This window comes from Boeremia exigua, assembly GCF_020726555.1.
Source record: "Boeremia exigua strain MPI-SDFR-AT-0100 chromosome Unknown C7974scaffold_14, whole genome shotgun sequence".
Lineage (NCBI taxonomy): Eukaryota > Fungi > Ascomycota > Dothideomycetes > Pleosporales > Didymellaceae > Boeremia > Boeremia exigua.
Genome location: NW_025763531.1, coordinates 594,478 through 609,429, shown reverse-complemented (window position 1 = coordinate 609,429; position 14,952 = coordinate 594,478). Strand labels below are relative to the sequence as shown.

Below are 14,952 nucleotides of genomic sequence, written 5' to 3'. Positions count from 1 at the left end.
GACCTTAAGCGAGAGAGGCAGCTCCAAGGTCCCGTTACGTAGCTGGTAGACTCGCACAGCCTGCACATGCTGAACACGGAAATGCTTCGGACAGCAAGGGGAGGCACGCCGGCTCACGTTCTAGGCCCTGGGACAAGGGGATACCCTCGTTGCGGCCGAACTGGCAGTGCGTACTACGACCGCCACCGATGGCGTGCACATGCTCAGGCGCTAACAGTACGCTAGCATTGGTTGGGTCTGGGTGAAGAGCGGAGCTCTAGATTTTGTATGTTGAATGTTTCGAGGCGAGTTGGGGTGGGACCGTACTTTGGGGAGTATGGTGATGCAATTCAAGAAAGTCAAAATCCGGAAGCCCTGAATGGCCAATAAAACATGATCATGAGTGATCGAATTCATCTATCAAAGTAATCCGCTGAGAAGGTGGGTACTGTACTGATCCAGATGTAGTGTACTGTGATGTAAGTTCGTGGGTTCTCCCATTGCATTACTCCGACTGGCTACTCCAAGTCTCCCTGTTGCCTGTATATTGACCGGAGTCTGGTCGGTCTGTTCGAACGGTGACGTGCGTTGCTCCTTCGCCAGATAAGGCAGACGACTCCCGTCCTAAGCCTCTGAGACTAATTCTACCGTCTGTAGGTATAGTGGGCATGGCTACTCTTCAAATGTCTCGTCAAAATAACTATGCAAGTACCGTGTCGGACAGTGCGTGAGCAATGATATTGCAGCCTAGATTATTGCTTCACTTCACCTCAGCCGTGACACACACGGAGCGGCTAGGACAGCATGATCCACGTTCCACCACCCTCTTCACCGCCTCACAGCATCGCCATCTCCCTATTCCCGCCCTGCCCAGGACATGGCTCATGAAACCGAGTGCTCTCATCAACAACCTCCTGCCATGTCTCCCGCCCCTTCCTCCCCACCGGCAGCTGCCTCTGTGTGTCCTTCGCCAACGCCAACATTTCCTCATCGCCAATAGCCTTCGGACCCAACCATGTCCACATACTCTCATGCTCGCTCAAGACAAATTTAAGTGTAACAAGCCTGCGCAATGGGCACTTTGGATGATGCACCGTTGCGTCCCAAAGGGCGCGCCAACCCTTCTCATGCCATGGCCCGTCATAGTCGTCGAGTAGCTCGATCACAGCTTCGATGACTGCATTGCGGAAAGGGACCGCGCAGGCGCCAAGGGAGAGGCCATGAGAATAAGCGTGAAAGAGCGTGTAGAATTCATCTTCGCGGTAGCCTGTAGTATGGCGGGTGTACATGTTGCCAGATAGGCGCCAGAGGTTGTAGATGCGTGGGCCTGCTGAGAGCGCGGTCACTACGCTGGGGTCGAGCCGATAGATGTCCGGAATGGTATCTTGGTCATGGCGGGCTCCACGGGACAGAGGGTGGGGGGGGTCCGCGATCTCTGGTCTTCCTCTGTGGCCACGGTAGCGAGGCTTAGGCGCGTCTTCCTCAAAGTCTTGCCTCATCTCTATATCGGGGTCGTGGCAAGTTGTCCACATTTTACAGAAAGTCTGGCAATGTTCTGTTCAGGCGATGATGGGTGAGAACTGTAGGCAAAGTGCTGGTAGTTGCACTTATATAATTGGGGGTATCGAGCAGTGCGGTAGCCAATTGTGCGAACCAAAGTTGATGCCGACCCGTACCTAGGTACGGAGAGCGGCTTCAACCATCAAGTTTTCCCAGATTAGATAAACTTGGAACCTTATATCCTCAAACCAAGATTTATTCCCGACACAGGTAATATTTCCTATCTTGCACAACTTCATTATTAGAAGGTTGAGCAGTCTTCATTTGTACTATTTAAAAAAGAACATTCACCGCCGCCCAAGCTGATCTTAGCTGCTGGACAATGTCGTCACCAAAAGCATCTGCTGCAGCGACCAGGGTAATCTCCGACCACATCTTGATAGTGATGTACTTATGCTCGTTCTCGTTCAGAGCTGCAAGGGCGTTCCACCAGACTTTACCACTAAGCTCCCACGACGGCTTCTGAGAAGCCTTGGTGAAGAGGTAGAAAGCGTGACTCATGACTAGTGACTTCACGTATCGGTCATCCCCGGGTTGAACTTTGTTGTAGTCTCCAACCGTCTTATCGACCTTGGAATATAGAGATGTATCGTTGACATTTGAAGTCGGTGTGCCCTTCTTGGCGTACTTCTTTGTTCCTCTTGTGGTATTGCCGGAGGTATTCAGCGGTTCAATGTCCGGCTCGTCAGGATTGTACTTGTACGCCTTGCCGGGAAATTCAAAATCGCGGCAACATGGCGCATATTTGTGCTTCGGAAAAAGCAGACCTTCTCCAATTTTCCAGTTTGAGCAAGATTGCTCATCATGCTGCTTGATAACAAGAGCAAAAACATCTGCAAGGTGTTCCTAGACCGCTGCCGATTCTGCTGTCCGTGTGTATGCAGGGACGAACCCCAAAAGGTGCATAAGGACAAAGTGGGAGATTGCATGTGCCACACTACGCATTTGACATTAGCATCCCAATTTGCTTGACATTTTATAGGGAGAGAATTCAAGGTCATACATATCAGGGTTTTGAGCGGCGTCTGTAAAGACGGAGTCATCACCCTGCCCAAAACAGGCACAAGACCAGTTCGGGTGTCCAATCACTACTCCCGCAACATAATTGCATCCAAAGCGGATGACTAAACGAAGATGGGGAGATTTGTTATGTTGTTCCCGCATGTATACTGTGTGGTCGAACACGACTCTGAACCCCTGAAGGGCTTTCTCTGCCAAATCATACACGGCGTTCGCCGCCGCAGCCGCATCTCTGTTAGCGGGCACAGGCGCTCCGCCGTCCGGCCTAATTACTTCGCCGGGAAGGTTGATGCGGTCGGGAAGACCGTTTTCATCGACGGAACTCTTATGGTCGTACACGACCCGAACAAGTCTATTATGGTGGTCGGGGCCACCAGCACCGCCACGCAGGCGCGGCACCTTGTCCTCCGGACTATCGTCCAGCGACCCGCTGGCATTGCGCTTTGTGCGTACAGGCGCCGGAAACGCGGGAGAGAGGGGAGAGACAATGGATGCAGACGTGGGAGGGGTGGTGGAGTCGCCTTCAATGGGCGAGAAGAGGTTGCTGGGAGAGGCCGGAGCCGAATCGTGGTATTCTTCGTCCGTGTCTTCGTCTAGGGACTCGATGTATGTGATGTGTTCTATGCTGCTAATTGTGGTGGCGCGCTCTTCGGGATTAAGATTAAGGTCTTCGAGGGCGGCTCGCAAAAGCAGAGAGGAGACAAATGTGCAAGGCATTCTGTAGTGACTTGACGTTTGTGACGAACGCTGATGCTATAGTATGGACGCGTGCTACAGATGGAGACACGCGGTCGCTAGTGCGACACGCTGGCGTTAGCTCAGGTCTCAGCTTCCCGGCAAAACGGTGGATAAGACCTCCAAACTTGCCAAGTCCAATAAATAGCACACAGCAATTATGATACGAAAGACTAAAATTTAATTTAGTATTACCTACATGGTGGGCAAAGAAGTACTCTACAAAGGTTTTTAGTGTGTTCTCTACCTTACTATTGTGTGGTAAACTCCGCTTACTGGCTCAGTCCGCCCTTTATTCTGCAACGTGAAAGCTCGACAATCTGATCGATCACGTGCCTTACACAGGGCAGCCACGGTCTCCACGACTTTGTGCTTTTCGGAAAGTCGAGTTCACCGTGCTGACGTGAGACGAAATAGACTGGTGTGATGTAGAACTTGCATTCAATCATGTAAAGCACAATCATACAAACAGAGGAGTCGTCAAAGCTATCAACATGATCAAGGATACAAGATCTGACCCAAACACTCGCGGCCATGTGCTCTCCTCTCGTAGTCGTCGTTGAGTCTCGATGCATTGACGATATCGACACCCTTGCCTAAGTCAATCATGTCGGCGCTTTCCCATCAGTTGCTGACGTGGTGCTCGGATACCTTGTCGTTGTCGTGCGGTGCCTCATTGTCTGTGTCGATGAGACCACCAAGTCCTGTGCCGTCGCTGTCAACCACGACAAAGGCTTGGCCAATCGACCTCTGGATATCCTCGATGTTCCTGTCTTCCACGTCATTGAGCGCATCGAAGGCGTAGAACAGCTCGGGAACGAGGTGGCGCAGCATTTGAACGGATCCGAAAGACGTGTTGAAGGGCATGACTATGGCTGAGTTCTCGATCAAACGCAGCGCTTTCGAGTGAAGGGTGTTCCAGAGGATGTTGTACAAATAACGATCAGATAAGGCGGGTATATAGACCTGGTAGTCTGGCTGACGGTCGGTGGAAGTCTGTTCATCACCTATGGTGTGAGCTAGTGTCAAAATGGCAGAGTAGGAGAACTCAAGGGGTGGAAAGCGGTGGCGTGACTGGCTATGTGAGCCAGGGCGGGAGCGCAGAGCGTGTGGGGAGATTAGAATCAAGAGCTTGGGTCTGGTGAGGTCGATTTCGGGACAACCGTATTCCTCTTGCCGCTGGCGTTGGCTCCACTACGAGCAGAGGCAGCAAATGCACACATTCGCTCGTCGACGGGGGCGTTACTCTGAATCATTACGATCACGCCACAAGTGATGCGCACAGCGTTTTACGCAGTACCCACATGTGAAGCACGTTCGTGTCGCAGGCTGGCAGGAGTCATAGCGATCCGCAGCTCATGTCATCCTACGGTGTTGTGGTGGTGTTGATGCGCCCAGAGCGCGGCTTCGATTGGTGACCAGCTAGCTGCGTGGCATGTGGCTGCGGCACTCAGCATTCGGGCGCAGCATGATTCCAGCCTACCTCGCCTTGCCCTCCAAATTCCCACTCCTCACGGTCCCGCCCCTCTTGCAACGCCGCCATCATTCAAGTTAGCACAGCCTTCAAAGACGTCGCGCGACGTCGACACTCGATTTCCTCTAGACCCATCACCTGACTCAAGCGCGCCCGCTCTTTCTTCGAAGCGCGTCACATCAGCAACCTAGCTAATACTTGAACTTCAGCATAGGGCGGTGGGGTTCGCTAGCAGTGGATAGACAGAGGGTCACTAGCGAGTGTTGTGGAACCAAGTTCCATTTGAAAACTTGCAGCTGCGTCTTCGTCGACAGTTCGAATGGTATTTGAATTCGTTTTTACACTGCTCTTGTACATCCCATCTACTCGTGACCTGCCGAATTGTCTCCTCATCTTGGTGCCCTCTCTCAACAAGCAGCCATCCTTCGAGTACGACCGCCGGGCCACAGGAAGTGCGCTGTATGGGACTCAATCTCGCCGACGGCGGCCGCGAGTTGTTACGTCATTTGTGCGCGGGCGTTCGTCGCTCAGCAGCTGACCTGTGCACCCAGGTTCTGGTCGCTAGATGTAGCGTGATTAGCGAGCGTGTCTAGGACTCTACAGCCTAGCTGCTTCGCGCAGACTTCTGTCGCGCAGTTAGTTTTGTGTCATCTCTCAAAGAATCCAGAAGAGAGAAGACGTTGAGGATCAACGTATCTTTGAACACTACAGGAGAGGAAGATGGAGGAAGAGGTTTGCGAAAGAGGTTGAGGAGAGTCTGAGCTTATTATAACGAATCTTTGGACACTGCTGTAGACGAGGAGTTTTGCGAGGAAGGTAGAGGAGAGACTGGTTTATGGGTAAGGCAGAAGGGGAGGCGGGATCATCTGGAGGCGGGAGTCGTGGGTTGTGGCGGGCGGAGAACGGAGAGCTCGTGCAGCCGGCGGGTCTGGTAGGCTTGGGCGCGCCAGCAGGCTTCACGTGTTCTTGGGACAGTGCACCAAGCTTCGAGGCAGTGGTGTGGTACAGGGCGGTGGCAAGAAGGTTCGAGGGACTTGGATGAGAGGGCTGAGCGGTGTGCAGCTTGTGGGAGTGTCACGGTGATGCTTCATCCTGCCCTGCGGGCGGAGTTGCCCCGCCAGGTAGACGCCGTTACGTAGGCGGGCGGAGGCAGACGCAGAGCGTGTCCATTTGCGACCTGTGGGAACTGCATTCCTCTGTTTCACAATGATAAGCGGACGGGTTCCAATCACGTGAATTCGTGTCCTCCCAGAGTCACGTCGACTGGGCAAACCCTTGCAGGTGAGAACAGGCTTGAAAAGAGCAGTCAACAATGACGAGCCGAATTTCGTGGGCGAAAAGCCGGCAAAAAGGCGGAGTGACGGCCCACCAAGCTGAAGACGTTGCAGCGTCAGCCAATTGCTGATATACCCAGCGCTACGTTTGGCACTACCGCGTTGCTCAGCTCAAAGGAACACACACCTTAAGCGCGCGCGCACATACATTCGATTCAATTTGCCTAGCCCTTGTGAATAGAATCTGTCTAAGCTTAATTTCCCTCTACTAGTTAATCTACATACTAGAGCTTATGTTTAAAGGAGATATAATATATAAAACTACAAACAATATATATACTGCCTATTAATTTTATATTAAATATATCTAGATTAAGAAATAAATAGAAAAATAGAAAAATTATATATAACTTTTATAAGATATTTAGTAAAGACTATAATCTTATTTATTAAATATAAAAATAAAAGTTAATAATGTAATTTAAAAATAAGCTAAGATATCTAATATAAAGTATCTATAAGAGAATAGTATAGTAGTTAAGTACCTAGATATCTCTTAGTATTTTTTCTAAGAAGGTACTAGAAGTAAAGGTTTTAATTGTGCTTTTCTCTTCTTTTCTTTATACTAGGCGTAGTTACTCTAGTTAAAGAGAGGTACTCTAGCTAGATAGAGATGAATAAGATTAAACTTATCTATCTAGCTTCTAAAGAAGCTATACTAATAGCTATATATCTACCTAATTAAGGTAAAGTATACTATCTAGTCTAGTTAAGTTAAAAGTTTATTTATATAATTTTATTAAAAGTATATAAAAAATAGAGGTATATTGCAAAAAATCTTATAAAATAGGCTAAGGCCCTCTACCTATAGTATAAAAGTTATTATATACTTATTATAGCAAAGTATATTCTAAGAATATAGTATAAATTATTTATAGGTTTAAAAAGCTTTAGAGATATAATATATTATATAACTCTTATATATATAAAAGTTAACTTAACTTAATAATTATAAGTATAGCTACCTATAACTATTAGTTTAATATATTAGGTAGCCCTATAGGAGTTTCAAAAATCTTAAGTTTTTAAACTATATTTAACCTATAATACTAGAGAAGATCTATAACTCTAAGCCTAGTCTTTCTATAGTAGGAGTAGACTATAAACTAGTTAGTATTCTATACTATTTATAATAAGAACTGCTATAATTTATAGCTATAGTCTTATTATTCTTATTATCTTTATTACTACTATTGCTAAATATTTAACCTATATTAATATATATATATCTCTCTAGCCTAAACTGAATAGCTATTATATTATTTCTCTTACTATACTTGTAATAAAAATTAAGGTAGTACTAGTACTATTTATATACTTAATTTAAGACTATATACTCTTAATTAAAGTAGTATTAGCTATACTAGGATATATTAATAAACTATCCCTATATATAATATATAGCATTATATACCTTCTTTAAGCTACTAAATAGAAGATAGTTACCTTAACCTTAAATAAGTTACTAGGTCTAGTCTAGTTTAGCTAGAAGGTAGTATAGGCTTATATACCTACCCTAACTAGGTAGAAGAATATTAATATAAACTAGTAAATTTAAATTATTTAAGATATAATTACTATAGGTAGAGTAGTTAGAGATAAGTATAATTAGCTAGTAAATAAGGCAGGTATAGAATAGCTTAGTATTAAGGTTATACTTTAAGTAAAGCTTATAAGCACTAATTAATTAGTTCTTAGAGATAAATACTATTAGGGAAACTAAAGGGGTCTTGTACTAAGGAGTATAGATATAATCTATCTATCTTAAGGGCAAGAGGTAATAATAAGTAGTATAGAGTAGACTATCTAGCTTAAAGGTTAGGTTAAGATCTAATATTATAGATTAATACTCAGGTTTAATATAAACCTTAAGGGTTATATTCCTACTTGCTATATACTAAAGATATTCTATAGTAGTTCTAGTATTCTATAATATACTAGTATTAAGACGTCTTAGAATATTATAGGATTCTTAGAATAATATATAATATATTCTATAGTAGCATTCTGCTAAGGCTTTAGAATATAAGGGGTTGTATTATTATTAGTCCTAATTATTAACCTTCTTTAAAGACCTTTAGGTTGTCCCTAAGTGTTATTAATCCTTCTATCTCTTATCTTCTATTATACCCCTTTCTTAGGTTTATAATACTATCCTCCTCTTCTAACCTTTATATCCTTATAAACTAACTCTATAGTTTCTAGAAGTACTATATACTATTATTCTATTAGTAACTATATTAATTATATTAGTTAACTAGTAATAGTATTCTACTAGTATTATATAAAGAGGGGTTTAGAGTGTTAGATATTATTATTAAAGAAGAAGTATAGAAACTGCTATTATATTAGTAGGTAGTAGTGTGTTCTAGTAGAGGTTCTAATTCTAAACTTTAATAAGATTAATTAGGAATTAAGTTATCTAGAGTAGCAAGAGGTAGAGGTAGATAAGGCTAAGTCTATTACTCTCTAAGCTGTTCTAGCTATATATATAAAGAAAGATTATATCTAAAAATAAAGAAAATTATTATAGTATTATAAGAAATAGTAGGTAGATAAAGTAGGGTAGTATATTAATAATATTAAGGCTCTTAAGGCTATTAAGAATATTAACTATAAGGTTGCTTAGCTAGAAGGAGAGCTAATACCTAGTTCTCTAGCTCTTAATTAGAGTGCTTTTATACTATTTATTTTAGAGGGTAATCTAGATTTTACTTTTAAGAATACTAAGATAGAAGCTATTAGTAGTTTAGAAGGTTTGCAACTAGTTCCTATATATTCTCTAAGTCTAGGTATCCTAACTATTTAACTAGGTATTCTTTATCTAATCTAGTTCCTTAGTATTTTATTATTTTCTTAACTTCCTATTTATTATTACTATTATTCTAGTAATAGAAGTTCTTCTAGATTAGTATACTAGTATTAGCTAGTTCTAATAAGGAGATATAGAATATAGGGTATATTTTTATATCTCTTAGTAGCTTAAGTTAATAGTTAACTAGGCTAATCTATACTAAAATAAAAAATAGTCTAACTTTAACTTTGTCTAGTTTTTTTTATTAGTCTTCTTATATATAGATTCCTTATAAGAAGGTATACTTTATCCCTCTTCTTTAGTAGAGGTGCTATTTTTCTTTTCTTATTAATATAAGAGATTGCTTATATTTAAGCTCTAGTAATATTCTTAAGCAATTTCTAATATACTTTCTTTAGTTTCTCTACTAAGGATATTACTAATTCTATTTAGATATTACTATTAAGACTTTATATAAAGAGATTTAGATATCTTCTATAATTTGCAAGAAATAGTATTATACCTATTATCTCTAATAGTTTATTATTATATGCAATTTGTGCTAACGTACCCTATAGGCGAGCGAATTAATAGGCGAGCGAATTACTTTTGCCAAGCCCCTACTAAAACTTAACCTATTATAGCCTAAAACACTATACTTTAGTCCTGCACAGTATAGTATAGGCTGGAATATTATTTAGAGACCTCTTCTATATTAATCTTGCACATTTGCGCGTTATATCCTGTCTAATTGCACCTTCTACAGCGCTATTAGGTTAGCTTGCCCTCTTAAGTGCGCACCTGCTTCTTTGCCCTCTTCCTATTACTACGCGCCCTAAACTCCTTTAGAGCTGCTAGCTACTGCCTATCTTTAACTATTAGGGTCCTTTCCTTCTAAACTTGCTTTCTTTTATATAATTTTTATTGCATAGCGGCCTTATTAGCTGCTTAAAGCTCCTTAATTTCCTATTAAGCTAAAACTAGCTTATAGGATAAGATTGCTCCCCCCTTTGCATAGTGCTTAAGCGCGCTTAGAATAGAATTTAGTAAGCTGCCCTGCTGCCTCTTATACTTCTCTTAAATTAGAGTTAATTGCAACCTAAATTCTAGGGTGTTGCTAGAGGTTTGCGACTGCTAGGGTATGTTATTAGTAGGGAGTAGTAGTAATAGAGTCTAAAGCTTTATATTAAGGGCTAATATAACCTGTTCTAGGTTAAAGAGGACTAATCTAGCACCTTAAAACCCTCCTTAGATATTGCTAGAGGTAAACACTGCATTATAGGCTGCTTTAAAGCATAGCAGGAACTTAGTCTTTATAATATAGCTAATTTAGTTATGCATAAGTAATTTAGCTTAGCGCCTATATGCTGTCTTTAAAGGGGTAAAATAGCCTATATTAAGTAGCTATAGAAGGTATAATAAGTATAGAGGCATATATAGAGTAACAATCTTATTATTCTTGCAGTATTTCTAGAATTAGAGTAATTTGTGGCTCTTGTAGCTATTAATAACTAGTAGTTAGTAGGTACTAGTAGTATGCTCCTTTATATACGCGTTAAAGTGCTTTAACTACTTAAAACTAAGCTTATTAGTAGTCTAGCTATTACTAGAGACTATAATAACCTAATCCTAGGGTAGGTCTTCCTCCTTATACTAGCTAGAGAGGTAGTAGCGCGCCTTAAAGATAATAAAGGGTGGAATAGCCTATTCTTTAGCATTAATACCCTATATAATTATTATCTACTCCTAGTTGCCTAGCTAGACTGCCTTTAGCCTTCCTTATCTCTCTAAAGCTATAATAACTACTCCCTAGAAGATCTAGCCTATTATAAAGCCTGTCTTGTTAAAGTTATATATGTTATTATCTAGGATACTATACTTAGCTTTTATGTTTTGTACTAGAGAAAACCAGCCCTATATAACCCTAGAATCCTTGCAGAGGGCTTGCTTATAGTTATACCTATAATTAAACTTTACTTTAAGCTCTAGTTAACGCTTTATAAATATACTAGGCTAGTTTATGCTAATAGGGCCTAGATTGCGCTCTGCGCGCAGAGAATTAGCTATTATAGCTATATCTGCTAGCTAAGGGCCAAATCCTTGCTTATCTAGCTCAAGCATATAATTAACAATTACCTGCTCCTCTAGATTATCTAGCCCTTGTAAGTTAGGCATAGTATTGCCTTGTAAAGGTTGTCTAGTAAGTTAATAGCTTAGTATAGCTTAAGGAACGTTATAGATAGCTGCAGCGCGTTGCTATAAGAGTTTCGCGTCTTGTTTAAGAGCTTGAAGCGCAAGCTATATTTAAGCTTCCTTTAACGCGTTAAGATTAGGTTATTGTTAAGGCATTAGTATATAGAGGATACTTTAGTAGGGGCTTGGTAAAAGTAATTTGCTCGCCTGTTAATCCGCTCGCCCGTGGGGTACGTTATAGGTAAGAGTAAAACCTAATTATTCTACTATTAGTTATAGTAGATATAGAGGTATATCTCTATTATCTAGTTTACTTATTCTATTTATCTATCTATCTATAGATAATAGACTATTAAAAGCTTCTTCTTTATTCCTATTACTACTAGGAATGTTGTCTAGAAATTTAAAGTAAAGAGCTTATCTCTATTACTAATAATTAATTCAGGAATACTATAGTATTAAACAATCCTATCTAGGAATACTTAAGTAAGCTACTCTATAGTATAGCTATATTAAAAAGGTATAAACTTAGTAGCTTTTATAAATCTATCTACTACTATAAATATTAAGTTATAATTATAGTCTATTATAGGGTCCTTAGAGATTAGTAGTTATATAATAAAATCTATTATAATATTTATCTATAGTATAGTTAGTTATTCTATTACCTATATTTCTCTATACTTAGCATATATACTATATTTATTCTACTAATAGTTAATATATCCTTTAATATATCTAGTAACCTTATCTTTTATATTTAGAAACTTATAATATTATCTAATAAGCTCTATAGTCCTTATAATTCCTAGGTAACTATATAGCAGATTATTATAATAATTACATATTATTCCTTCCTAAAAGTTATCTAGTACTTAACTTAGTATATAGCATTTCTATAATATATATATAACATTATTAAGCTACTATAATAGTCTAAGGAATCTATCTTAGTTAATCTTAAGTATAGTAGCTCTATTAATTATCTTCTTACCTACTAGGTTATGTTATTAGCTAAGAGTATCTACTCTACTATTATCTTTACCTAGAGTATATAGAATCTTAAATTTATACTAGCCTAGCATTTCTAACTATTTAACTTATCTTTAGTTTAGAGTCTTAGTAGTAGTAAAGTATACTAAGTTCTTATAATTTATATAGATTATAAGGTCTAAATAGCTTTTAGTATATACTTGCTAATATTCTAGGGATAATATAATTACTAAGAGTTTCTTATTATGCATATTATAGTGTTCTTCTAGTCTTAAAAACTTATATAAGTAATAAGAAATTAGATACTATTATCTATCTTTCTCTTATATAATATATACTTCTAATACTAGGTCTAAGGTATCTACTTCTATTTAAAGTAGTTTATTACTCTTAAATATAATTAGTATTAGGGGGTTAATATATGCCTATTATAATAACTTAAATATATTATTCTATTCTTTTCCCTATAAGAAGAGTATATCCTTCTATATAAGCTTTATAAGTAGTAAGGCCTTTTTTATATAATTCTTAATAAATTATCTATTAAAGTTAACAAACCTAAGGAATTTTTAAATCCCTTTAACTATTATTAGGGTAGGCTAATTCTTTACTATATTAATCTTAGTATTACTTATCTTAACTCTATATTATTCTATAATAAACCCTAGGAATTTAACTTTCTTCTTATACTATTTATACTTCTTAGGTTTTAGTTAGAGTTCTACTTACTTTAAGCATTCTAGCACTTCTATAACATATTATATATGCTCTTCTAGTATCTTAGAGTATACTAGGATATTATCTAGATATGCTACTACTATCCTATTAAGATATGCTCTAAGGATATTATTAATTAATTTCTAGCATATAGCTAGTGCATTTATTAGACTAAATAGTATAACTAGGTACTTATAGAGTCTATATCTTATTCTAAATACTATTTTCTATTCTTTACCTTTCTTTATATAAATAAGGTTATATACTCCTCTTAAATCTAATATAGTAAAGTATTAAGCTTCTTATAATTAGTTCTATAACTCTAATATATTAGGTAATAGGTATTAATTCTTAATAGTAATATTATTAAGCTTTCTAAAGTTAATATAAGGTTATAGCTTACTATCTTTCTTTAGTATAAAGAGAATAGGGTACTCTATAGGTAATTCTAATCTTCTAATAAATCTCTTCTAAAGGTTCTCTTTAATATACTTATATAGTATACTAAGTTTCTTTTCTAATAGCTAGTATAGTAGCCTAAAAGTTAGTTACTTTCCTTCCTAGAGCTTAATCTTATAATTTTAGGGTTTATACTTAGGTAGGGCTTTTACTATAAGCTCTTTTTTAAATATCTATATATATTATTAATATATATCTAGGATACTAGAAGTTGCATATTTCTCCTTAACTACTACTTTATAAGGCTAGGGCTAGTTACTCTCTATATAGTTAACTACTCTATCTTAGTATATCTTAGTTAAAGTAATATTACTAATTATCTTCTTATTTACTAGTTATATTATAGTCTATATAGGTTCTAACTATATTATGCTGCATTTATAGTACTTTAGCAAAAGCTTCTTAAGTGCCTAATCTATCTATAGGTTATACTTTTATAACTAGAGAATTTCTAATATAATATAATAAGTAGCTATCCTAAAAGTATCTAGAGTTATTTTCTTATAGTATTCTTAGATAGTTATTAGAATAGATAATACCTTATAGGTTATTTCTAATTCTTTAGGCATAGGTTCTCTATTAGCTACTTATAGTAGGTAAGGTTCTATCTTCTAAGTAGAGTATAGTCTAGCTAGCTATATTACTAATAAAGAGATATAGTTAGACTATAATCTATAGTCTAATAGTGCCTATATCTATACTTCTCTTAATTTAATAGAAAGTATAACTAGGTAATTAGTACTAATATTATTAATAGATTAATCTCTAGTGTATACTATTTATACTAGTCTAAAAAAGACTCTTTCTTGCTATCTAACACTTCTTTATATTTAAGGAATTCTTGCTACTTCTTAGCCTTCTTATAGCTTTTATAGTTATTATATAGGTATTATTACTAATATAGGTTTAAGCAGTAATTATTAATTTATAACTATTTAATATATATATACTAAGTATCTTTCTCTCTTAGGAAGTAGTATTATTATTACTTATCCTATAAGTAAACTTTGCATATATTATCCTTGCATTTATACTATTTATTATAGCAGTATTATTTTATACTAGGGAACTATCTACTATTTATTTTATTATTATAGTATACTATATATAAGTCTATGTTATAGGCTATCTATAAAAGGGTATAGTAGAGGAGGTTCCTTATATCTGTTAGGTACTAAGGTGTTATCCTTTGTTATATAGGTATTTACCTAATATTAGGTTTATCCTATACTAGGATATCTTAGCTAGCATGTTATAGTATCTTAATAGTTATATAGTTATTTTATTAATAGTTTATAAACTATTTATTATACTATTCTTTAGGTTTCTTTAGGAGTTTATAGATAGATACTAATATATTCTTATAGTTCTTATAAATTTATAAGTCTAATATAACTATAGCCTATATCTTGCTATTATTATATCTTTATAGTAACTTCTATAATTAAATATAAGCTACTATAGGTTTATTATCTATAATATTAAGTATATTATTATTTAGTATAACGTACCCCACGGGCGAGCGGATCAACGGGCGAGCGAATCACTTTTGCCAAGCCCCCACCAAAACTTGACCCATCATGGCCCAAAACACCACACTTTGGTCCTGCACGGTACAGTACAGGCTGGAATATCATTCAGAGACCTCTTCTATATCAATCTTGCACGTTCGCGCGTTGTGTCCTGTCTGATTG

General features: G+C 37.8%; 2 protein-coding genes across 2 annotated transcripts; both read right to left on the bottom strand.

Annotated features, from left to right (window-relative positions):
* Positions 1–815: 815 nt before the first annotated feature.
* C7974DRAFT_380813 (uncharacterized protein) lies at positions 816–1,511 on the bottom strand (the record flags this gene model as incomplete). Its single annotated transcript, XM_046140540.1, has 1 exon — positions 816–1,511. One exon carries the CDS (start codon positions 1,509–1,511, stop codon positions 816–818), a length of 696 nt encoding a protein of 231 aa, XP_045991783.1.
* A 301-nt stretch (positions 1,512–1,812) lies between these two features.
* On the bottom strand, positions 1,813–3,276 carry C7974DRAFT_418193 (uncharacterized protein; the record flags this gene model as incomplete). Its single annotated transcript, XM_046144139.1, has 2 exons — positions 1,813–2,349; positions 2,710–3,276. 2 exons carry the CDS (start codon positions 3,274–3,276, stop codon positions 1,813–1,815), a joined length of 1,104 nt encoding a protein of 367 aa, XP_045991782.1.
* Positions 3,277–14,952: the final 11,676 nt, after the last annotated feature.